This window comes from Protopterus annectens, chromosome 3.part1 (genome assembly GCF_019279795.1).
Source record: "Protopterus annectens isolate FY-2018-M chromosome 3.part1, PAN1.0, whole genome shotgun sequence".
NCBI classification, from domain to species: Eukaryota; Metazoa; Chordata; order Ceratodontiformes; family Protopteridae; genus Protopterus; species Protopterus annectens.
This window is the reverse complement of record NC_056732.1, coordinates 325962572-325989581: the sequence shown is the minus strand read 5'-3', so window position 1 is coordinate 325989581 and position 27010 is coordinate 325962572. Positions and strand designations below refer to the sequence as shown.

At 39.3% G+C, this 27010-nt stretch overlaps 1 protein-coding gene across 2 annotated transcripts in view; it reads left to right on the top strand.

Moving 5' to 3' along the window:
• Positions 1-18331: 18331 nt before the first annotated feature.
• The window catches only part of LOC122798097 (G protein-activated inward rectifier potassium channel 4-like), a 512634-nt gene continuing 503955 nt past the window's right edge, over positions 18332-27010 (top strand). For both annotated transcript variants that reach the window (XM_044066770.1, XM_044066771.1), the window contains exon 1: positions 18332-18592. In XM_044066770.1, the coding sequence (XP_043922705.1) occupies positions 18495-18592 (98 nt within the window). In that variant the 5' untranslated portion in view covers positions 18332-18494. The remainder of the gene's footprint in view (positions 18593-27010) is intronic.

Here is a 27010-nt window from a genome sequence, read left to right as displayed (position 1 = left end):
TAAGTACTCCACTGTTCCTTTGCCCCAGATGTTCTGCTGAATAACCAGCTTGAAGATCTTTCTTTATCAAATTCACATGTTCAGTTCTTTCCAAGTGTGCTAACTGGAGCATAGCTACTTGCACTCCACATTTTTTTAAATATAATTCACTATTCTTTCTTTTTTGTATTTATCTGTGAGACCATTAACATTTAAGCACATTATAGAAAGAATAACTTTCTTGAGGGATTATTCTTCCCATCATTTATGTATAACAGCTTTTTTTGTTAAATGTATAGTTCCAGCTTTTATATTCAATGCATGTACCATTTGACAGGTTAATCTTTTATACAATTGTTTCTTGTTATCTCCATTTGAGCCTATGTCATCTCTTGCAGAATTTTTTTTTTATTGAAAACCCTCAAACAAAAATACACACACCCCCAATACCCCCTTAAAACATAATAACTTAATAATAACACACAAAACTATGTATATAATAACAACAAATGTTCTAAAATGATAGCCGCACCCATAGGCTAGAGACACCAAAAAATGAAGGTCATTCATGCTAAGATGTGCTTTTAGTAAATGCTATCTGATTTCTGTCTTATCTTTATAGCCCCCCAGCTAAGAAAACACTTGAATGCTTTCAGTAAACATTTTGTCCAAGCCATTTCTCTTTATCAGATTGTCTTCTGGTGACATGCAAATCAGACACAAACTGCTAAGGATACATTCTTTATCAGAAGAAAACCCTTATAATATTTAATATTATTTTCCATTTACATGCTTTGTAATATACTTGTTGCTGGATAAATCCCAGGGTTAACCCAATCATTTGCCTGTGCAAGCATGAGAAAAACACACTCATTTTTCTTTTGCCATGCTCTCTCAACCAGACCCATGCTTTCTCCTTTTTTTCTCTCATTGCAGTACCTACATTTCTTAAAACTGAATAGGCAAAAAGATGGAAGAAGGGAGAAAAAGAAAACAAACAAACAAACAAAAGCACCTGTTTATATTAACATCCACATTACATTAAAAAAAAGAACTGAAAAAGCTTTACTTCATAGCTTGCTAAGAAAATCATGCAACATTTAAACATTACCATTAAGAGAAAAAAAGAAATGTGTTTTACTTACAGTTAACTTTTTCCCTTCTCCTTCCCTCTCCAAAGTAGTTCTCCAAAGCTCAATGCCATAATCTAGGGCATATGCTTTACAGTCCCCTACAAATTTAGCAAAGTCCACAAAAATCCAATATTTCCAAAACTCTTGTTCTGCTATGTTTCAGAAATATAATTATTGCTTTGTAATCCCACATTTGTTTGTTTACAGGTAACTGATTTTATTCTCCAAACATTAATAACATGAAGCAGGGTATAAGCTTTAAAGTTCCCCATAAGATTAACAAACTTCAAGGAAGTTCAATATTTTCAGATTTCCTGTTTTGTCATGTTTCACAGTATAATTATTACTTTAGCATCCCAGAGCTGTTGATTTCTAAGTTACTAGCTTCAGTTCTGTTCATCTCCATATCCCAAATCCTGTCTCTGTTTCATTTTCAGCATATTCCAAATTCTTCTCGTCAATTCTTATGTTTTCTTCCTTCTCACAGGCAATTGAAATGATGGAAAAGATTTCACAGGCTCAGTCTCTCTGTAGTCCTTAGCACCAGGAGAACATAAAGCAGAACCTCTTTCTGATTCACAGCTCAGTCTTTGTTGGACAAACTTTTGTATTTCTTCCTTAGCATGTACTTCATCAAAAATGATTTTGCTCCTCCATGGAAAAACATTTTGAAGATGTCTAGGTACAGCAGTTTAAATCTCATGCCTGTTTTTCGACATTCCCTAAATAATGGAATATATTTACTCCTCTTCTGCCTGGTGTACACTGTGTAATCATTCTCCACAAACACTCTACTATCTCTCACTTTTAGCACTTTATCTTTCTGCTGCAGTTTTGTCAAAATCAGCTCCTTCTGTTGATAAGACTGCATTTTTACTGTTAAAGGTCTATGTTGTTTTTTAGTAACAAGATTTGGATCAAACACACAATGTGTCCTTTCAATTAAAAGTTCCTGTTGTGGAATACCAGTCCAGTTGCTTATTTGTGCTTTCATAACATTAATACAGTCTGTTCCTTCCAACTTCTCTGGTACAGCATAAAATCTCAGGTTTTCCCTATGTGCTCATATTCAGCTAGCCTTTTATTCATTTCACCCTCTGAGTTTTGCAATTCTGTCATCTTATCTGAATATCTGTTGAAAGCTTCTTCCATTTTTCCAGGTTTTTATTGTTTGTGTTTAAATACTCCTTCAGTGTTTTGTTTATTTTAACTAGGTTTGTGTACAGCTTCTTTATACTCTCCTCTAGGTTACTGGAAGTCATGTCTGGAACTTGTAGTACTTCTTGCTAGTACTCTCAGTCTGTGCTTCTTTCTCATCTTTTGTAGTTGAGTTTCCTCTAGATCCTTAATGTTTCTTTTTTCCTGGCATCCAGGCAATGCATTTACTAGTCAGTTACTGAAATTTACCCAGAAATCTAGGTCCACTGGCCTTCTTTGTTAAGTTTCTGTTTTCAGACTGGGAGAGCCAGAATTAAGCTATTTCTCAATATGAAGCCATCTTAGAATCCTGAGGGAGCCTGGTTGTTAATACCAACCATCTCTGCAGGGACTGTGACACTGCAGTCCTGCAGCTGATCACACAAGACAGGCATACCTTTGGACTATCTCTGATTTCATAGAAAGTTTGTGAATTTCTCTCATATCTTTAGGTTTGTTTCTCATAAAAGTGTTTTTCTAGCAAATCATTATTGGCTGCAGTCACTAAATAATAACTGATATTTGAGTTTCACACAACGTATCCTTCAGAAAATTCATACTAAAATAAAACATTTTATTCTAGCAACTTTCTAATTATATATAAGCAATATTTAAAATCTGACCCTGACTTTGGGCATTCTATCGGCATTATTTTTTTTGCTTTATCTCTTATTCTTGTGCCATGAGATGGAGAGGTATGAAGACAGGACTCAAAAGATGTGAGACTCATCAGACCAAGTACCCTGCACTGTGTAAGGCCCAGGTCTGTGGGTTCCACCTTGGGTTGCCCAACTAAGAATTGAATAATATAGTAGACTGACCAAGTGACTGGTTCTGCCACCAGATCATTGATCACTGGTAGTAGCACCTACTTGGAAGACCTGGTCCGAGGTATGTCTGAGTAAGTGGATAGCAGAGTTAACATCTAAGCAAACCTGAATTCCTTCATAATATAGAGGAATTCATTTACAAGAGACAATGGTTTCTTGTTAACCCTGATGTTAAATCCTGCCTGAATTAGTCATCTTGAAGACAACAGCATAGCGTAGACAAGGAACTCAAATAACTGAAAAAACATCCTTATACTACTGGGTGGATAGTAAATGAAGAGGTACTCACCGGTTACATTTGTATCCCTAGCATCAAGAAGTATCTAATAAGTTAGCATTTCAGATGTCAATAAATAGTTAATTGATAAAAACTTGCAGCCCCCCTGCCTAACCTGGTCAAGGGAGGTGTATCAGAGACAGCCCTTTTGATACTAAGGCTACAAAAATAGGACTGAAATACAAGTATTGTTACAGACAGATGTGGCATTAAAATGTAGCACCTATGCTGGCACTACAGGAAAGCAGGTCCTGCCTCTTTGTTTCTGCTTATAAGAAGGATTCATGGGCTCTTAATGCAAGACTTGAGTATATCTATCAGTGTGATATTTCACCCACAAGATAGATTACTAAGAACTAGGATAGGCCTTTCAAAGTCCCCAGCAAAGGCACCAACTTTATCCAGCCCTATGCTTTTCTAAGATACCTGACTTAAAACATTCATGAAAAATAAGCCTAGATAGAGAGAGAGAGAGAGAGAGAGAGAGAGAGATAAATAGATGAAGAGACATCTGGTCCCTTCCATAAGCAATAATATATCTCAGTTAAGGTACATTGCAAACAAAATGCTGGAAAATGCTATAATTATGTAAGACTGAAATACTCAGATAATTAAAAATAAAATGCAGGAAAAATTTCAGAATTATGTAAGTTTAAAAAAACTGAACAACAGTGTAAATACTGTTATTGTAAAGAAACAAATAAATGACATGGTAAGAGTAATAGTATGGTTATATTAAAGTCATAAATCATCATAAACATGATAAAGTAATGGGGAAAATGATAGCTAAAATTGATGGAATTCTAAAATTGATTCAATAAAACAGGTCCTTAAGCGAAGCTGAGAATACCAGACATCACTAAATGCAATCTTAGGTATTGACTAGTACCTGTATGGTATTACATTGGGTTAAAACGGCTAGGCTTAAAATGACCTCTTGGTCGATAGCTAGTAATCTATGATCCTATGAGCCTATGATCTAGTCAATGATTCCTCTCCAGTGGTACATGAACAAACCAGTCCTGGTGTGTAGAGAAAAACAGTCAATACAGAAGAGATGACGTAGGCAATGATGAAAGTCTGGAAAAGAAACTGAAATAAAACTACACAAAACAAAAGAAAATTTAACAGAGCTATCTGTAATGGTAAGGTACAAACATAACAGCAAGATGACACAGATGTTATATATAAAGTCACAGAAAGCAATTATTGCAACACAATAAAATGATCTTAGTTACAAAGCTGTTAAAAATAAACCAAAATATCTAGTCCTGTAAGGTCTTCAGTAGTAAATGACAGTGGGGGCAGCATGTAAAATAATATATAAGCCTAAGATCCCAAAACATAACTTCGTAATGGGTCTAATACAAGCACTGAAGTCCCAGACATTTGAATACCAGTATCTCGCTGTCTGGGACTCTGGCATCTTGTAGTTTGCATGGCTGTCCACTTGCGCTCAAACTTGACTACATGTTCGGTTGAGGTGTGGCAACCATGGAGAGAGGGATTAGAGCTGACACACCTAACCCAAACACAGCAACTGAGTTTTGGTAAGGTTGTTGCAGCAGACATGGGGAGGGGGTGGGAGGAGGTGGAAGTGTAGGTTAGGGATTCAGGCAGCAATCAGGAGGGGGATTTAGGTTTAGGGAGAGGAGATCTTTAGGTTTAGGAAGCAGGTGCGGCTTTTTGGGTTAGGGAGTGATTGGGGACTTTAGGTTTAGGGAGCGGGAACGGAGTTTTAGGTTTAGGAAGCAGGACCAGAGTTTTAAAGTTAGGGAGTGATTGTGGACTTCAAGTTTAGGGAGAGAGAATTTGAGTTTTAGGCTTAGAGAACAATTGGGACTTTAGGGTTAGGGAGAAGAGTGCTATGGTTAGGTTTAGGGAGTTTTAATGTTAGAGTTAGGGGTCTGGTACAGCTGTGAATTTAAATAGGGTCAGGTGGAGGTAGGATAGGGGAATTAGAGTACTTTCCAATTTATTTATTTATTTATTCGTTTATAAGCATTTGTTTATTGCGATTGTCCATCTGGGTATAAGTTGCTCCTTTTCAGTGGAGGCCCAGGGAGAAAAATTCAAAGTATAATATATGTACAAAAGGTACAAAAAGCTGATAAGTAAAGCAGTTAGAGCAAGTGCAGTGAATAAGTATTTGTAGCAGACCCTTCATAATAGCTCACCAAAGAGCATGTGAGGGACAATAAGCAATAGGAAAGCCAACCTAGATTTACATTTTAAAGAAAATGTCAAATAATATGACAAGTCCATGGCAAATTCCACAGAAAGAAATCTTGTTCTGAAAATTGACAGGTAATGCACTCACTTTTCGTGCTGAAAAATTTGAAGGTTGTGTTTTTTTTTCCCATCCTAGGTGCCTGGATTAAGATTTCAGTCTTAAACTACAATGCAGCATAAGGAGATCACTGCACTCCAACTACAGTGCAGCATAAGGAGCTCACTGCACTCCAACTACAGTGCAGCATAAGAAGATCACTGCACTCCAACTACAGTGCAGCATAAGGAGATCACTGCACTCCAACTACAGTGCAGCATAAGAAGATCACTGCACTCCAAATACAGTGCAGCATAAGGAGATAGCTGAACTCCAACTACAGTACAGCATAAGAAGATCACTGAACTCCAACTACAGTGCAGCATAAGGAGATCGCTGAACTCCAACTACAGTACAGCATAAGGAGATCACTGCACTTCAACTACAGTGCTGCATAAAGAGATCACTGCAGTCCAACTACAGTGCTGCATAAAGAGATCACTGCACTCCAACTACAGTGCAGCATAAGGAGATTGCTGCACTCCAACTACAGTACAGCATAAGGAGATCACTGCACTCCAACTACAGTACAGCATAAGGAGGTCACTGCACTCCAACTACAGTGCTGCATAAAGAGATCACTGCACTCCAACTACAGTGCAGCATAAAGAGATCACTGCACTCCAACTACAGTGCAGCATAAGGAGATCACTGCACTCCAACTACAGTGCTGCATAAAGAGATCACTGCACTCCAACTACAGTGCAGCATAAAGAGATCACTGCACTCCAACTACAGTGCAGCATAAGGAGATCACTGCACTCCAACTACAGTACAGCATAAGGAGATCACTGCACTCCAACTACAGTACAGCATAAGGAGATCACTGCACTCCAACTACAGTGCTGCATAAAGAGATCACTGCACTCCAACTACAGTGCAGCATAATGAGATCACTGCACTCCAACTACAGTGCAGCATAAGGAGATCGCTGCACTCCAACTACAGTACAGCATAAGGAGATCACTGCACTCCAACTACAGTGCTGCATAAAGAGATCACTGCACTCCAACTACAGTGCAGCATAATGAGATCACTGCACTCCTGACTGTGCCATCCTTCAGAAGATACATTAAACTGAGACCTCTCACTTTAATTCCTCCAATTGTTTTGGATTTCAAATGCCACGGCAGGAGCTGACACCACTGCAAATTAATGGTAAGATTAGGGTTCATGAAATTAATATTGTTTCAGTCTTTGACAATTGTGAAAGGGAACATGAAATATAAGGTGATGGAGGAAAGAAAATGTGTTCAATGTAATGAAGAAGAAACAACAAATCATTGATTTTTGGATTGTAAAAAGAATAAAAAATTTTGGGAAAAGATTTAAAAATGTATACACAGAATATATTATATATGAATATGATAAAGTAAAGAAATGTGATGGTAATAAAAGGGCTAAAGTACTGTTTGTGACAACATGAGGGCTGTGGAAAAAAGATGTGAGAATTTGTTATATAATAAAATGGAAGAGGATGCTGTATTAGCTGAAATAAGGAGATGGTTGTGGAAGAAAGTGTGGGCGATACAGGGTAAATATAAAAGAAAAATAGAATTGTTTAGTTAAATTATTTTGTGTTGACACATAGCTTGTAAATAATTTTAAGTATGAATGTAAAAAAAGAGAGTATAAATAATAGACTTATTTTGTATATATGGTATACAATAAAAGTACATGTTGATAAAATGCCCCCACTATTTTTTAGTAAGTGCCATGAGATCTTTTACACCCACCAGAGCTACTAGCAACTGAGGCAGATAAGGCCTTGGTTTAACTTCTCATCTAACGAATGGCATACTCTGGAGTGCAGCACCCCCTTATGTTGTACTGCAGTGTCAGCACTGGAAATTAATCCAACCACATGGGGTGGGAAATTATTTATTTTCTTATAAAGAGGCTGACAAAGTAGGGCCACCAAACAGCCCGTCATTGGACACTGGACTCTGTAATTCATTTTAGAACAGCTTCCCTATTAATAAGCATTGGCACAATCACACTTGCACACTAAAACCATTCCTACCACCAACTTGTAAGTCACCATTACTGATTTACAAACTTGCATAATCTCATTACTTATCATGGTACTGTACCACACAGTTATCATATCAATGCCAGCCACTAAACTCACTGTAAAACTACAGTTCCCATCTACATATATACTGCATCAGACACATAAGTCATGCATGTCACAAAAATCATCCTACCATTCATATTATTCACACTGCCAGGCTGAAAAATACACATCACAACTAAAATGTAACCTTTAGTAAAAACACTTTACTACACTCTTATTATGTACATTTGATCTGAAATAGCAAAATAAAGCAAATGTTAAAAAAATATTTCCCTGCTAAAATATTATACTACAAATACTGTTTATACAGAGTGGTGATAGCCAACAAATTACCACATACATCTGTCTAGATTTTCCAAAACACAAAACATGGTCAAATCAATTTCTTTTAAACTTAATAAATGTCATCTGCTAAATTATTTAAAAAAACAGATTTGAATGCGCAGACTCAATACTACTTTCTGAGCACATTAGTAGTTGATTTATCAGCTAAAAACATGTATAAAAGACACATACGTCATGCCACTAGCTTATAAAGTCCTCATTGCAGAAAAAATCTTTGATGGATAAGAAGGAATGACAATGTCTTGCACAGCAAATCCAGTGGGTTACTTAAGAGGATCTTATTTAATCATACCTCATCAGAAGAATATGGAAAAGTTAGAGTCACTGCTGTCAGAGGACAAGGAGATTCTGGAGACTATTGCACGTTTTCCTAGAAATAAATCTTTGCAGCATGATGACTTGATGTGATGTTGTATAAGAAACTGAGTAGTTTGCTGGTCCATGTACAATTTTATGACAGGGGCCACTACAACTCATTCTGTTTGGGGGATCAGCTCCACTCTCTCTTTCTCTCTCTTTGTCTTATCGAAGAAAGGAAAGGAATATATTGCTAGGAGATATTAAAATACATTTTCATTAATTGTTAAATGAGCATTTAGCACAAAAGTTTTAATGAGAAGGCTGAATAGGGTGCAGCAAAATTTATTATCCCGAGCCCAGATGGACTTTAGAATGGACCAAAACCTTGCTAACCATACTAAAACCCTAACAATTTTTCTCTGTTGTTAGCAGAGTTCAAAGCAATGTGTGGTGATAATCTCTGTGGGCACAGACACAAGATACAGGATTTGATTCTCGCCATTGAGGGAATTTGGCTAGGCTTAAAATGGCCCACAAGGGCAGTTAGCCTAGTAATAAACTATATATCTATAAACTATTTGACAGTCTTCACTTGGAGTTCCTTTCTGCAATGTTAGAGCTACTGGGCTTTTCAGTTTTTGCTTTGCAGTCTAGTATGAAGTTATTGTAATGGCTTCCTTGCAGACTTGATGATATGAATCCTGACCCTTGGAAAAATAACCTGAGATTAAAAAAAAAACAAAAAAACACAACTTTCTCAACTTCCTGTTGCACTTTTAAAGTGTCTGGAACCACTTGACCCCCAGTTGGTGGTTTGTGACCCACATCCCTACTAGTTATATATACTAACTCCAATATCTGTATACCTCAGAGTAGGAGAAATACTCTGCAGTACCACACTCTCAGACAATGTAGGTACTAATCCTACAAAACAAAGTCAACAAGCTGAAGCGTAAGGCTGAAGAAGTATTGGGTTATTTATCCTTTTCATACCACCAGTTAATTCTAGTTAAGACAGTGAGTGGGCAGCACAGTTGTACAGTTGGCATTGCTACCTTACAGTGCTTAGTTCTCTGGTTTGGTTCTCAGCTAATTTGCCTTCAGCACAGTGTCTGCATGCCCTCCCTTTGTCTGCATGGATGTTTTTGGGTCTTCAGTTTTCCTGTTAATTGCCTGTAGTTGAATTTGCATTGTGTGGATGTCTGTACAATCTGAGATTGAATAGCATTGTAATCAAAATTGATTCTCTGCCCATTGTCCTATGAGTCTTGGCATAGGTTTTGGCTCCCCCATCATCCTGAATAGGAGAAATTGTGTTTTAGAAAATGCATGTGTTTATAAATGAATAAAACTGATTTAGTTTTTGTATTCTTTGATTATTATCAAGAAATGCTGGATATCTTTTTGGCCTGATCAGGTACACACTTTGATACTGGAAATATTTGCAGATCTTAAAGAACTGGGGAGATGCACTACTAGATAAAGCCATTCAATGATGTGAGTAGGTAGGAGGAGTTTCCATTTCTTTTTTGGTCAAATTAATGTGACAAGTTGAACATTTTCTGTACGGACCTATATTCCTTGGGGATGCTACCATTGTGGTTTAATAGCACATGGATTTGGTTCCTGTATGAGGAGATGGTAGGACTTATGTCAAGGAGCAGAAGGCCTACAGTTGCTTATAAATTTCTGTGTGCAATAACAAAAAAGACTTCAAGTTGCCAAAGACTGAGCTTGTATAGCAAACCTTACTGCTGCAAACTGTAAGGAATATAAACAGGGTTCTTTGTATAAGGACCACATCCTTGTGCTAGCGGACTGATGGAATATTTCTGGAAGAAACGGGGATCTATGTGGAGGACTTACCCTTATTGGATAGGAGTATAATCCCTAATAGAATTAGACATATTCTGTTACAAGGTTTGTGTCAATTTAAAAAAAATATGCAGAAGTCACCTTAGTCAGCCAGTTCTTGAAAATCCTCAATTTAAAGTAGTAAGTAAAATATTATCTTGCCATCACTGGGAAAGATGTGGGATTATTGCTGGGGAGACCTGAAGGAAACTAGTAAATTAGTAGAAGTGAACCTTCAGGTGAGGATATGAAGCAGTCAGGGTGTTTGTTGGCTTGATTTACACATTAGTTTAAAACATATGTGTAGCAGCTGTATACACTAAAGGAGGTGGTACAAGCCCCAGAAGTTTGGTTAGGATGCTGTGAGTTGCATTCAGAATAGTACCACTAATGCAATACTACCATGGGAGGTTTCACCCAAATCATTAATATCACAAGCTTTTAAGGAGGCACAGCATAATCCCTCAACATCAGCAGTACAGGGCAACCCACCTGCAACTTTGAGTTATATCTGAACTCCCAATCAGACCCCAACCCTCACAGCATCTGATATTTGCACTGCCTCTAATGTGTACATACCCACCATAGGAAAGAGGTGAGTGGTTCATGGTACCACCATGACTCCAGATCAGTCCACAGCACTCAGCATAAATTAGTGGATGTACAGGTTAGTGATCTAGACACAAATGGATGCTACCAGCAGGATTGTAAGCATGGTCTTTTGCCTGTGTAACTGTGATCTGTAGCTTGTTTACTGATGTAGAGCACCATCACAGTGATGTGAAGTATAAGATCATGGAGCAGATGTCCTGTTCTGGTCTCTGTTAACAAGTGTGGCCTCCATGGTCATTCTTTGAATCACATACTCCCATCCTGCCTGCCTCTGCAAGTTGTGCAGTGTGCAGCTATGACAGGGTCCAGATGTGAGGTAGCTGGCCACATACCAACCATGTGCAGACAGTACAGACCACTGCTGAGATGGCTTCAATTTCAGCTGACCACACAACCTGCCACACCAGCCATCAGTAGTCCCACAGTTGTGGGCACTGAAGCTCCTCAGGTTCCACACATGCTTCAACAATTTGCTTGCTAAATGTTTCCATACTTCTACATTTTTGTTATCACCCATGGGCATACAGAGTGCCATGACTGCTCAAAGAAATTGTTCAGACAATGGACAATGCAGCTCTCAGGGTTCCTGTCATGAGACACCCCATCAGGTCACATGCAATCAATCCCATAGTTCTACACCTTCCCTGTCACAGACTGCAACAAGCCCCAAGACTGCAGGCCACCACAATCGATTTCCACAATGGTCATGGCACATCCACCTAATCCCATATCTGGAAGATGTTATCTCTGGTTCCCTACAACCTGCTATAAGAGTACTTATCTGCAAAATTCACCCTTCATGACCTTACCCTATATGAAAATGTTGCTAACAGTTTTTACAGTGTCACTCTAACCACAAGTGTTAATGACGATAACTGTGCAATGCCACCCTCTCACATGTATGGGTATGGTTGTCTGTTGCACAGCATGGCCAGTAAGTGCATCAGTGTCTTGTATAACCTGGATATGAAATTGAATACATCATTTTTGTCTGTGTTGTTTTTGTCATGGCTCATAGTTTTGTGGACCAGAGGCCATGCCTTTGCCAGTGATATATTATACCTGCTTCCTCCTCACATATAATACCCCACTTGTGTCTTCATTCATGGACTCAATACCATGCTCTTTCACTGTTGGTCCTACTGCTGTGGTAGACCTTTCTGCAATGTTTTCTTTCTCTTGTTGTTGTTGATTCTGCAGTGCATATTATGCAACATTGCACACAACACAAACATTTTTGTGTGAGTGTTTACTGCATATTACAGTGCCCTGCCTAATATGTTAAGACAGTGGAAGCATCACTTCAGATGTCCAAGCATAGTCTCCAAGACATTCCATGCTTTTGCATGGACTGTGTTGTGTGCTGTCTCTGTCGTGGTCTGAGGTTTGCAGATGGGGGGGTCATCATCCACAGCTCCAAACCATATCCAGCATGGCCTACTCACTGCTTTCGTGGTACATGTGTATAATGATCTGTGTAAGCCAGTACATGCATCTATTGACTAAATGACCATTTGGGAAGTCTCCCCACACAAACAGTTGTGCCACATATGTGAATCATGGGTACTAAGTTACACACAGACACATTACATGCAGACAGCTAACACAGATGAGTAAATCTCTGAGCTGTTATTGATCTACTTCCTGCACCCAGGATATGTGGTTTGATTTCTTCTACCTTCATTTGCCTACTGTGTAACTCTGAGTAAGTTACTTATCAGGCAGTGCTCCCAGGTGGCCCCCTAAAAGGGACAATTGTGTCCATTGAGCTTACCTGATCAGCAGATAATTAAAACAAAAAGGCAGTGCCATGGCCATTGTAGACTATTTGGCAGTTTAGGTAGTGGAAGCCCTTTCTACAGATGTATCTCAGCCCATGTGGGCCAGATGGGGGGCTTGATGGCAATGTGTATGCAATCTATGGCTCCCAAGACCTCAGGGAAATGGGGTACACTGTAAAATGCCTGCTTAGAAGTAGTTCTCTCCTGTGCAGTCCTGGGAAACCAGATATGTTTCTTCATATGTTGAAGTACGATATTGAGAAAGTAGAATAAGATATGCAGAGTTGATTTCTGTCATATGCCTATCATGTCTTCATAGGTCATTAGAAGGTCCCTGTAGCTAAGATGGTTAATGCTACAAATCTCTGTTTCTGCTGGGATGGACAGTCCAGGCATCCCCCTTGATTCAACTTATGGGCAACACAGTTTGACCAGGACTCATATGGTCTCCTTGTCCACGTAGTATCGGTCTACTCTCTGCTGCTCCATGAGATACTGGTATGTAAGGTACTGATAGTACCGTCTGCAATGGCACAGATGGCTCCATTGCACAGCCTTACTGGTGCTGGCTCTGACAGTGACCACCAGTATATGCTGTTCAGCAGCAGCTGCTGCTACTCCTAGAATGCTCATAGCCCTGTACACCAAAAAATCTCTGCTCTTCACAACAGCTTTGCATTGTGATACAGTGCACTTGTTTTATACATTTCTGAATTGCTCCATCATATGTAATATCATTAACTGCTTAACATGTAGATGTTAATTGCATAGGATGTCTCATTTCCATATCGTTATGTGGCTATTTGCATGTGACACATCCTTCTCTGTTTTCCCTTGAATGCCCATGTTGTTTGTCACTAAATTACCCCCAACCAGAGTGCCGCTGATACCTGCAAATACTTTGTGCTGCACATTGTGCTAAATGTTAGTAAATTCCAGCTTTATTTTTTTTCCTAAGAAGTTTTTTTTAGGTCACTTCATATACATACTGTCTCCACAAACCATTTATACTGCTTCCTTTGACTCTGAAGACAGAGACTGCATGAAAGTAAAGTATGTTAAAACTTTTTGTTGGAAGTATTTTAACCATTTTCACACATTTTTTGACCCCAGAACATAAGTATTTTATGGAAATAAGCCATTCATTTGATTGCAAATGTGTAAAAAGCTGAAAATGATTTATCCACCTTTTATTTTTCTGTGCAATAATTCAGTTTGTGTCATATTCAGGATATTCCCTTAAAAGAACCCTTTCTGAGAGGCACCACTCTTTGTAAGCAAATGACTGAAGCAACTTGAAATAAGATACAGAAGACTGTTTTTCCTTTATGCTCTTATTCATGTGCCCTTTGCATATTGACTGCTTCATTAGACTACCCCCTTTCTGATAGGATACATTCCCTTTGACTATGAAAAACTGGAAGAATCTTAAAATAAAATATTCAAAATGCACATCTTATTTCTGGAAAATATTTCAGCTTTTTTACATGTATACAACATCCACAAAATAACCCATTTTCACTGGATACTTATTCAACTGCAAAAAAGGGACAGAAACTAACATTTATACAACATATTTTTATTATAAAAAAGTATGTCAGCTCCTTTCACACAGCCTCCCAAAATAACCCCTAGCTAGAGTATAGCTGTGATCATTAACTGTGATCAAATGAGATGAGACAATGGAGTTTCTGTATACAGGAGCAGAAAGAGGCACTCACCCAAATACGCATGCATGTGCTCACATACGCAATCTCTCACACATAGACCCACACCCTCACTTGCACACCACACACACACACACACACGCACGTACTCTGTCCCTTCTGCTTGTTTTTCTGATGAATATAGTATATAATGTTGGTGAATTACAACTATGTGTCAAGATGATCTGTTTAACTCCTTTTGCACACACACACACACACACACACACACACACACACACACACACACACACACACACACACACACACACACACACACACACACACACACACACACACACACACACACACACACAGTCTGACACTGAGGTGATGTCCTTTCTCTTCACATTTAATATAATAATAATAATATGTAATTATACAGCGGCTTTTCTCCCTGGGCCTCTGCTTAGGCCCAGTTGGACTAACATAGTTTCATAGTTTCATAATATAGTACTAGGCTATCTGCCCTGGGGCATTTGTAAGCCTAGCCATAGTGATGTGGCTTTTGCCACCCCATAAAATGGTACAAAAAATGTACAGAATAAATTTAGAATACTGTGCCTCTGTCTAGTAGTGACACAATGAAGGTCCCCTTATATAATATAATTAGTTTACTGTGCCCCTGTCTAGCAGTGAAACAGATGTGACTCCTGGGGTAAACTTACGATCTCCCACCCACTCATCAAGATTTCTCTTGAAGAGAGTCAGTGAAGGGCTCTGCCTAATACGAACTGGGATCTTGTTCCAAAGCATGGGAAGCCTCTGGGTTATGAATCCATCCCTCCAGCATGTCCTATTCATACTTGTGCTGAGGTTTAGGTCTTTAGCTCTCGTGGTCCTGATGGATTTGGATTTTTTGAGGTGGAGCATGTCCATCAGAAACTGATTGGACATGGCCTTGTACGTCAGGCAGAGATCACCTCTGAGCAGGCGGTATGCTACTGAATAGAGCTGAAGTTTCTTTAGTCTGGCAGAATAAGACATATGTTGGAGACCCTTGATCCTCTTGGTGAGGTACTTTTGTGGTCTCTCCAGCTGTTGCAAATGCCGGGTGAGGTACATACCAAATGGGGCATTGTACTCAATCATGGGTCTGATGAGGGAGGAATATAGGGGTACAATGACATCCTTGGATCTGGATGTGAATCCCTTCATGATGAGGTGTGCAAGGTAGAATGTTTTTCTAACCACTTTGGCAACGTGGGTGTCAAATGAGAGGTCGCTGTCGACTTGGGTCCCTAGGTCTCTGATTACTTTTTCCGTACTCAGTGGGTTGCTGTCTATGTGATAATTTGTGGGTACTTTGTTTTTCCCAAAGGGGATGACTATACATTTTTTGGCATTTAGTTTAAGGCTGTGACTCTGGCACCAGTTGTCCGTTTCTGTGAGGCCTTTTTGTAGGATGTGTGTGTCTGCTGGTGTATTGACTATGGCGCCTAGTTTGCAGTCATCTGCGAACTTTGTCAGCCACAGCCCTCCCATGTTTGCTTTAACATCTGAGAAATAAATGCCGAACAAGAGGGGTCCCAGGACAGATCCCTGTGGGACACCACTTGTGACTGGCTTTAAGTCTGACATTGCTCTAGCGATTTTAACTTTATGGGTTCTGTCCTTTAGCCAGTTTGCAACCCATCTAGTGACATAAGGGTTTACTTTTAAGCTGTTGAGCTTATCTATGATGCCTGAGTGGGGTATTGTGTCGAAGGCCTTAGCCAAGTCCAGGTATGCTGTATGGACTGCTTTGCCCTCATCAATGGCTCTAGTGACTGTTTCGAAAAAGTCAACCAGGTTTAAAAGGCAGGATCTGCCCTTTACAAAGCTGAACTGGGTGGAGTCAAGTGTCTGTAGGTCCCTATGTCTCTGTTTATGAGTTCCATAATGATTCTTTCCATAGCTTTGCAGACAAGGCTGGTTAAGCTTATGGGGCAGTAGTTTCCAGGGTCTGTAGAGGCACCCCCCTTGTGGAGTGGGACCACTGTTGCTGTACGCCAGTGTTCAGGTACATATCCCGAAGTAAGGCTAAGGTTAAATAGCATTTTTATGTGTGGGTTTAGCTCCTCTTGGAGTTCACGTAACACGCAACCCGGGATACCGTCAGGTCCCATTGATGCTGTGTTTTTTGCTTTGTTTAGGGCGGTTCTTGGTATACAAATTCCAATAAATAAATAAATTTGCTTGGAAAAGTGAATCATCCCCCTCCCCCCCACACACACATACCCGTTGATGCCACAGAATAATATATGATGAACCTAAAATGCATCAGATGGTACAGCATCATAGATGAAAGCAAGTCTGTATGCTGGTTGGCAGTGTTATTGTTATCCTTCTGGGCATACAGCTCCATTAGTACTTTTCTATTAAAGGGTAAAATACTTCTTTATTATAATAGCTTTACATAATAAATATTTCATCCTATAAGGGGAAAAGCTTTTGAGATGTTTTCTGCTTTATTCAGTAGTATTTAATTTGTGAAAAAACAAGTATAGTCTGCATTAATAACAAAGGAGTTAAATGTTTCTAATATGCAATGGCCTAGCAATAAACTTGGAAGACTGAAAAGCAAGTTTGTTAGCTGTCAGACAGCTTACCACAAAAATGATACAAACAGCATTACTACCAGATCTATGCAAATATCCACTGCATCTTTTGGCTACCCAAGGTCATGTGTTACTTTTCAGTTGGTGTTCTAAACGTACATCTGTATTTTCAGTAAATTACTAAACATTTCATGCTTAAGGGACTAGTTCAGATGCATATCTTTCCAGTAGAGGCTGAGAGATTCCAACCAAGATCTGTAAATTGAACAGTGTACACGATGTTGCAGTGCATCCTGGTTGGGTGGTGGCTTTGTGCTACTGCATGGTGGTTGACTGTGACTCACAATGCAAAGAGTTAATGGGGCTAGACTGATGTATCATACCTTTTAACTATCCCTGATTTTCAGGGCCAGCCTTGATTTTGGCTCATAATTTTGCTTTGCCATCATAAAATTAGTAATGGTTTGAGACAAGGTGGTGGAATATAGTCAGTAATGAATGACATTCATTAGAGTTACAGACTTCTTTTAGTTCAGAAAATGAATGCTAATTAATTTACTCTTACTTTATCAGCTCTCTAAATCAGTGGTACTAATGCTTGGAAAGTGTATTGGATATGGGTCCTTTGTCCCTCCGAATTTTGGCTTTTGCCCATGAGTTTGCTGCTGAGAGGTTGAGAGGTATGTGATGTGTTCAGTATGATTTAAGCTTTCAAGACAAAGTTTTTTTAAAATATTTAGTCTTTCAGTGAACACAATAAATAATAATAACTTGGTCTCCTTCAAATTCATCGATGTGATCATTTTGTATAACTGTTTTCAGCTGTTAACTGATAGTGGTAACAGGTAACGTATTGTTCTTTAGTATGTGGGTGATTCATTTCAATGCAGAGTAATGAGTGGTGCACTATAAAAGCTAGTGATGTTTAGCAAACCTCTAATCAGAGATGGTGTGCAGTACATTTTGGGTGCTTTTGTTTTTAACTTCTCTGCTACTTTATCTTCTTACTCAAGAGGGCCTTGTGCAGGTTGCAGAAGTGCGTGGTTATCCTGGGAAGAATCGTGTGCATACTCCTGTGCAAAATAAATGAACAAATATGTTAGTACTGGAAAAGGAGTCCAATGCCAGTATGTCAGCAACACGCTGAAAAAATGCTTGTTTATTTTAAATCCCTCTTACCTTCTTACAGGTTTTGATTATTTTTATCTATGGCCTGGTTAAAAGAAAAAAAGATACTAGAGCAATACAGCGTGTGATACTGTACAGCCGAGCTTGGTGTCGCCCATCAACTGCTTTTTTTTAATAAGTTCACCAAATCAAGTAAAGTGCATCATGTGAGTTAGTGGCAGGAAGCAGGTTGAGATTGCTGCCTGCTGATACAGCAATTTCAAATGAAGTTCAGGGCTCTCAAGCAGAACACCGTTTTCTTCATCAAGGATCTGGCTTCTCCTTTTTTGCCTTGTTACAGTAGTATATTGTGAGACTCTTACAATGCCACCAAGGGCTCGATAGTTCTAAAGATACGTTAGATGGATGCATGCAGAACTTACTCCTTACTGTACGTTTCATGGAACTTCCAGTCATGCATCAGCCTTATAGGCGGATTGTTAAGAAGAATGGACAATGTGATTTGAGGTAACTTGCAGAAATGATTCACTTAACTGAACAGTTGTAGCTTTGCGTGACAGGCTGTTGTTGTTGATAGTGGTGGAAAGCACAAAAACTTTGGGTGTTAGAATTCTTTAGTATCTGGTAAAGAGAAAGAACAACAGATGGCTTGGTGCTTATCTATAAATCTTAACTGTTTTTTTTAACAGATGCTGCCTAGTATAATCATTCTATGAACTCAAGTTTATATTATGTATTTTACACCCAATGTGAGTGTGTGTGTGTGTGTGTGTGTGTGTGTGTGTGTGTGTGTGTGTGTGTGTGTGTGTGTGTGTGTGTGTTAGTCTGTGCATGTGTGTGAGTACATGCATGTGTTTCTAAATATGGTTTCCTCGCCCACTATTTCATTTTGCAAGAGTATGGTACATAACATGATATATGTTGCAGAAACTTATTTTTGAGTCCATGTATTTATTTTGTTTTATACAGTCTGGGCTGTTTATTAATTATTTGGAATTTTAGACATGTGTTTCAACAATGCATCCGCACTGTTAAAATCCTCCAGTAGGAAGCAAATAGTTGTGCCACTTGAAACTAATAAACACATATTGAACATGTGTTCATTTTTGTGGTAATGACCAGACAGAGAAACTGGATAAGAGAATGAAATTAATTTCAGACACTGAGGCATAGAGAGTATGCTGCATGGATTACTAGAGTTACTACATCTGTAATACAATATTACTTTGTGCCAGTCTCTAACAAATGAAAAAGTGATAGTGTAAGTTAATACAGCAGAGCAGAAACAATACTGACATCCTTCAACATTACTCAGGAAACTGTCATTATTTTATCTGAACAGACCACATGTTGATGAAGCAATTTAGAATCTAATCTGCTTTCTTAAACTCAGGAGAAAGCTTGACAGATGAGGAAGGCATGATGAAAATGTAGCTATGTAATTGTGGATAGCTTTATTCTTTTTCTTACTCTGTAAATGCTATAATGTTGAGATCATTTTGACAAATCTATGCATTTTACACTGATAGATGAGAAAAAATATTAGTAATTAGGTATTGCTATTATTAGAAACGGAATGTTATTGTTGCGTTTTAAATGGGTCTATATCACTTTGTCGAAGGCTCATTTCCATCAGCCTTTGCTCATTGACTCTAATACAGCGAACGTTCACTTCAAAGAATGACTTACCCAGGGAAAGGAACGAGTTAGCCATCATAAGAAATTTGCCCTTTTCCTCACTGTAGTATGATCTCGGCACTGGTATATACAGTTGTGTGTGTGTGTGTGTGTGTGTGTGTGTGTGTGTGTGTGTGTGTGTGTGTGTGTGTGTGTGTGTGTGTGTGTGTGGGTTGTGGGTTTGAAATACTGTGCTTTGTGTGACGGTCATTAAACAAAAGTAACACGTGAATGCATAGATGCCATTGTCAATAAGTTGAACGTGCATAATATAATGAATACATCCATGCATGATCTAAATAAATACCTTAAATAAAACCAAACAAATGTGTTAACCTACTGTTACATATCAACCCAATCTTTTAAAAACAACGTTCTTAAAAACATGAACCTGATGTAAATAAATAATGAAACAATATAGTAGGACAATATTATAAAAATAAGACAGTAGAAAGATAATCCCCAGGATTCACTAATCTTCCGTGTAAGACTAGATTAGTCTTACACGGAAGAGCCAGTCTAAGAGTAAGATGGCAGCGATCCATGCATATTCATGAGGGCATGCTGCCTCAACTCTAAAGCTCACACGGAGCGTGGATGAGTGTAGGGGCGTGTCGGATTGCCGAGCAGTCCAAAAATCCACGCCCCTGCAATTTTGAAACTCGGGAAATGTCTAGTTACATGAGCGAGTCCGCTCACATGTGTACATTCTGTCACTACACTCCCCCATATATTGAACCCCATACAAATATAAAAAGTAAAAGAAATGTTTTTTTTTTCATTTCCAATATAGCTGCCCGTATTTGCGCGTTTGTGCATTGCTTAGCTACAGTTAGCAGTTTAGACACTGAAGAGGATAATAAGAAAAATATATGCAAATTAAGCAAAATAGCGATAGCATAGTGGTTAGAGCCTTCGAACAAAGAGGAGGCATTCCCGGTTCGAGTCCCACCACTACACGTTCCATTTTCTGTTGGAACTCTGTATACAAAAATATTTCCTGACATTTATTATTTAAAGGTTTGTAAAAAGCATTGAAATGTTATATGTAGTAGTGAACGAATTTTATATATATATATATATATATATATATATATATATATATATATATATATATATGTATATATATATATATATATATATATATATGCATATAGGAAGGTGAAATGGTTATGCATACTAATGCATGAGTAACTTATTTTAAGCAATGTAAAGCACTGCTAAGCATATTTTACCAGTATTGAGCATATTTATATTTAATTGCTCATAGCTGAGCACTGCGTTAACTAGCGCAATGTCTTTGCGCGGAGCTGTGCATCGCGCCAACTAGCGCAACCAGAACATGTTTGCGTGTAGCTGTGCACCATGCTAACCAGCACAACATCGGGCAACGTCGGGCAATGTCGAGCAACGTCGAGGAACGTCAGGCAATGTCGAGCAATGCTGAGCAAAGTCAGGCAAAGTTGAGCAAAGTCGGCTAAACACGGCCACACCTCCTTTACTTTACCTTAATTGTTCAGGTCTGGCCAGTAGGAAAATAAAAAGCAGTGACAGGGCTCGAACTCGGGATACTGTGCACCATAGTCACAGTACTGAACCACTAAGCCATGACAGCATTTCATAACCATGCACTTTCAACAGACACATATCTATCAAAGGAATTTTAAACATTGCCAACATAAGCTAAGCAGGTGTGCCTACAGCTGAGTTTTTTCAAAACTGGCCAATCACAAATAAGTGCAGGAAATGAGGCATATTTAGGCTCCACAGGCGGGAATACTTGCCATAACTGGTTGTAGCTCCCTTCTGCAGTCAGCATGGCTGGTGTTGGAGAAGGTACTCGATTTCGAACGCAACGTTGTGCCATTGAGGAGTCAAAATTAATGGTTTGGCTCCTTGTCCACACTCACGAGGAAAGACTCCTGCGAGTACAAAGCAGAGGCCTGGAACTGTCTAGCTTGTGATCTCACCAGTGCCACTGGCATTCCTCGGACTGGTGAGCAGGTCAGGCACCATTATTCTGACCTGAAGTGACGTAAGGAGGATCAACTGGATCAGTGGATCCAGGAGGCCCGTGGGATGGCAAATGCCCTACTACTGAGTAAGTAGCCATTGTATTAAGTATTTAAGAATTGCTATTCTTGTCTATACTATGGATAGGCATGTCTCATTATCATTGCATTTAGTTCACAGCTACAGGTGTCCGGGCTATGAATCAGCAAGCCCATGAAGATAGGCTGCAAAGGCTGCGTCACCAGGCAGGTTAGTAATTATTCTGCATGTACTGTTATATAAAATAAATGAGAGAGCCTTCAAAAAAGTGTTTTATCCCAATAAATAAAGGTATAATAATTCTTTAATAATTATTCTGCATGTACTGTTATATAAAATACATGAGAGAGCCTTCAAAAAGTGTTTTAACCCAATAAATAAAGGTATAATAATTATTTAATAATTATTCTGCATGTACTGTTATATAAAATAAATGAGAGAGCCTTCAAAAAAGTGTTTTAACCCAATAAATAAATGTGTAATAATTCTTTAATAAAGGTATAATTCTTGGAGTATGTCTGTGTGATTTTCTTTGATATGTTGTTGTACTGTTGCATTTTAGAAATAGTATTGTTGTATTAAGCAGTGTTAACCCACACTTGGGTAGGCCCATATAAAGTGGATGAAGGGAGTGCCAGTAGCTGTTATGCATATTTACAGCCCTCAACTGTTGGTTCATGCCCAGCATGTACAGGTTAATCTGGCACATGAGTAGTTTGGTATTGTGTTCCCCAGAAATGTCAGTGTGCTGCCAGAAATGTAGCGAGCTGTTAACATATAACTGATAATTTCACCTGACCATATCTAGATAATTATATGAAAGTAAAGCTGTCAGTGTACCATCTGAGCAGTAGTGCGAGTGAGCAACTCTCAAAATATGTAGCAGTAATATCTGCATCCTGGACAGTTTGTATGTCAGATACAGCTCATGTATATATTGATCTAGCAAAATCCAATTGCACAATAGAAGGACATTGGGTAGTGTAATAATACATGTAAGGGACATATAACTGCAGTTAATGGGAATGTAGTATAAACTAGAAGGATATATAAGTTGTTAACTGAGCTATCTTTTTCCACCCTACTGTATGAGCATAAAAAATGTAATTCCACACCTCAATGGGTATGTCTAATCTCAAAACATTTGTTGGGACATATGTCCTATTGGTTTATAAATATTTGCATTTATTTCTGTGCATGTGCCCTGTTCAAATACCACAATATTGGTGGCCTGTTGCCATCAATTAAACCTGCATGCTGTTGTAATGTCCACTATTGTTCTATATATGCATGTGTTATGCTTACTTTTCAACTGTTGAAACTCTGGTGTGTTGGGTTAATGGGAATACTTCTGCATGCTGTTATAACTAACTGGGAATGCTGTTGACTGTTACTAACCTGTATCTTTATTAAATTCTCCAAAACATAGTTTGTATGGGAAGGCTGGTCTCAGCGGACCCACCTGTCCCACCTCAGCTGGCCATGACACCTGGCACCAGCAGGTCCGGTGCCCAGCCTGGGACCTCCTCCTCCATTGGCCCTGTGCTACCTTCGGGTGGAAGCACAGCAGAGGATGGGGCTCGGCCCCCTAGTGCAAGCGTGGGTGGAGGAGGGCCACCTATCACCCTTCAAACAGTCTGGGCTGTGGTGCGTAGAGAGATCGAGCATTCTGTTGCAGAACCTCTACGCCAGCTTGAGGCATGAGTGGCGCAACTCCTGGGTCAGCCTGCCCCTCCTACACAGCCCCCAGCACAGTCACCCTCTGGACTGTGAAGGTGCAGTGGTGACTGCCCATGGGTGGGGATCTCAGTTCCACTGTTGCTATCTGTGGGCTCATGGGCTTGCGATTTCCAAACATCCCTCCCCGTCAATGGTGTTCACCCACCAAGTGTCATATTCCACCCCTGTATGTGCCTTGTTTGTCTTGCCTGTTTACTTCCCCAACCTACCTCCCCAAATATACCTACTTCCCCTACCCCACATTCCACTCTCACCTGAAAAAAAAAGGGCAATCTGCTCCCAAAAAAAAAAAAATTATGCCCCAAACATAGCTGTCCATTTTGCACACATGTCCCCTGGACACATAAAATGTAATTTAATTGGCATTACAACATACTTTGTTGTCCTCAACCCTCTCTCAGGGGTTGAAGGTTTCATATTTACCTCCAAATTGATTCCATATGCACAGCTGTTGCTGTTAAAGAAATGGGCAGCTATGGACCTTCCCTACACCCGTCCTGCACATCCCGAGCTATTTTCCCTACTGCCTTTCCCTCTTTGTGCCTCTTTTTCACCAATTTCCTATCTCCCCATTTTTCTTTTCTTTCAAAGAAATGAGCGCGGGGTTACCGGGAGTAAGCACTATTAAGCAGTAGTTAGTGGGTTTGCGCTTGTTTGCGCTTAGCTAAACATTGCTAAGCATCTTGCAAACCTACGCAAATCCACTTACAACTGCTTAAAAGTGCCTTAGTCACTCTGTATGTGAGGGCCCTTGTTCTGCTCAGCAGCAAAATAAAACACCTCTGTCAGTCTCGAACCCCGGACCTTGTACACACTACAATGCATGAAGTGCCACTAAGCCATGGTAGATATACAACAGGTTGGTGCTGAAATAAATATATCATGCATCAGAATGAGTGAATGTAAAGGAAAAATAGGAATGCCATACCACACAACTTGTTCTGTGGATCTTTACCAACAGTTGTTGTGGGATTACATTACATGACTGTGATAAGAGAAGCAGCCATTCTAGCAGGAAATAATGTTACACCATCACTTTACAACCCCCACACAGTATCATAGCAGGACAAACACTGGCAAATCTGTTTAGGGCAGAGGCCATACCTCCCAACTGTCCTTAATTTGCAGGGATGTCCCTGATTTTGAAACAAAATTTAGCTCTGTCCCTCTGAATCTCTCCGAAAACTACTGACTTTGGCCAGAAAGGTGGTGAATTACACGTAATGAGTAATGACAATAATTAAGAGTCAGACACTTCTTTTACTTCAGAAAAGGTGTATTAATCCATATGCTCTGGTTTTCTCAAAGTCTCAACTTAATGGCACTAATATTTTAAAGGTGTCCCTGACTTTTTCTCTACTTTTCCCTGAGTCTGTTCAAATATGTACCTGAGTGTTTGAGAGGTCTGGTAGAGGCAGAAACACAGAGGCATATCAGCCTTTTTGCTGTTACACACTGTGCAAATAGCTTTGGAAGGAGTTCCGGAAGCATACCCTTATGCAGGAATACAACACTGAAATACAAAAGGATGTAGCCATGTACTGGTAGTAATCAACTGTAACAATGCCATTGCTCTAGTGCTGAAAAGACCTGTGTGATGCACAGAGAAAGAATAACAGGCTAATCTCTGTCTACCATGTGGATATGTCCACAGTTGGGAGTTACACAGACAGACTACTTGCCTTGGTAAACTAACATGTACACAGCAACCCTGTAAGTCCAGCAAGATAAAATTCACACAATAATACGTACGTTCTCTGTACTTCTGCACCCCTACACAAATGTAGAATATACCTGTGTGTGCAGGGTCTACCAAGGATGTAGGTAAGCATACTCACAGCACTGAAATGTGTCCAGTTTTCTTGAGCAGCTTGTGCTAATGTCAACACTAAAAAAGCACAAACTGTTTAGAACTGAGCAAATGAATATTCACAGTATAGCAGTTCACAAACAATTCTTGTGCCAATGGAATACATCTCAATAACTAGCTTTGTATGGCAGTTAATTGTAAAATTTGAAAAGAAAGTACATCCTCCCATGTATCTTGGGTTAGCATTTTGAGGGGTGAGTACATTTCTACACTGACAAGTGTGTACTGGAAGCAGCAACATTTAGGTCTAAGTACAAAATGTAAATCACTGGCTATACCCCTGGCTTCTGATATAAGAACTATACCAACCTCCTGTCTTAAACAATGATGTCCATACCAAACAAGGATGATCTCCATCTTGGAAAGCTGAAAGGGCCACACCTACCTGAGTTAGCAATTTATAGTACTGGGTTGCTATGACAGTGATTACTGCAATTACTACACAGCAGGCTGCATGCAGTTAGCAAATGATGGCCACTAATTGGTGCAGAGGCCATCACATGCTCATGTGCAAATACCTACAAAAGCAGGCTGCAATCACTACCAACAAACTCAATCACTCTATTCCAGAGACTGACAGAGAGCGAGACAAAGAGAGAGAGAGAGAGAGACAGAGAAAAGGAAAAAGAAAAAGAAATAATACCAAATCATACAAAGGAAAGGTATGTGACACATATGTATTTACTGGCATGTAGTAGATATTTTTGAAGAGTAGTCTACATAATGTGAACCATTCATATGTGGCAGCAGTACTTATCTATGCATAGATGTCCTGCTTAACTACTGCTATGGACAATACAGTGTGTACCTGTGGGTAGTGGGACATACCTGTGAAATGTGTAGCTCAGCATTAAATGTCAAAGATCTGATCCATGTTATGTGTGTTCTGTACAGTAGTGTGGCCAATGGCTGTTGGGGGGATTAGCACTGCCATTATATAAACATGGGTGTGACAGAGCAACACATGCATGATAGTCATATTAAAGTGTAGCTTAGCACTGGCAACTGCTATGGCAGTCTAGTATGCTTATCTAGCATTTGTAGCTATATATACCCCCTCTAATGTTAGTGTGTGTTCACATGTGACACCTGTTTGTGTTGAGGCAAGGCCCAACAGTTCAGCTGTGAGGTCCAGGGACTTACAACAGTGTGGACCTTGTGTGTGCATGCCACACACATACAGAGAAATATATATGTGTCATATATAATCACATCTGTATAGGTGCATAGAGCAAGGGACATATTGCAATTGTTTGTGAAGGGTAGAGATATATATGTTGGTGAAGGTTAGTATGCACATATTTGTATGTAGGTTTTAGTGTGTGGCAAACAAGACAGCATACAGTGCTGGTATATGGCATGTGGTGGTTAAACAGTGTGGGTGGTTTGTTCAGTTTGCAATGTTGAAGCCAGTGAGGCCTGCTAAAGCTACCTGGGCTGTGAACACTTTCAATGCATTTATCACAAGACTGTGTGATATTATTACATTACTGTACACCTCATATCCTTTGTATACTTGATATTCCCACTATGAAAGGTGAAATGTATATGTGCCTACACATATATGTATTTGTACACCATTGGAT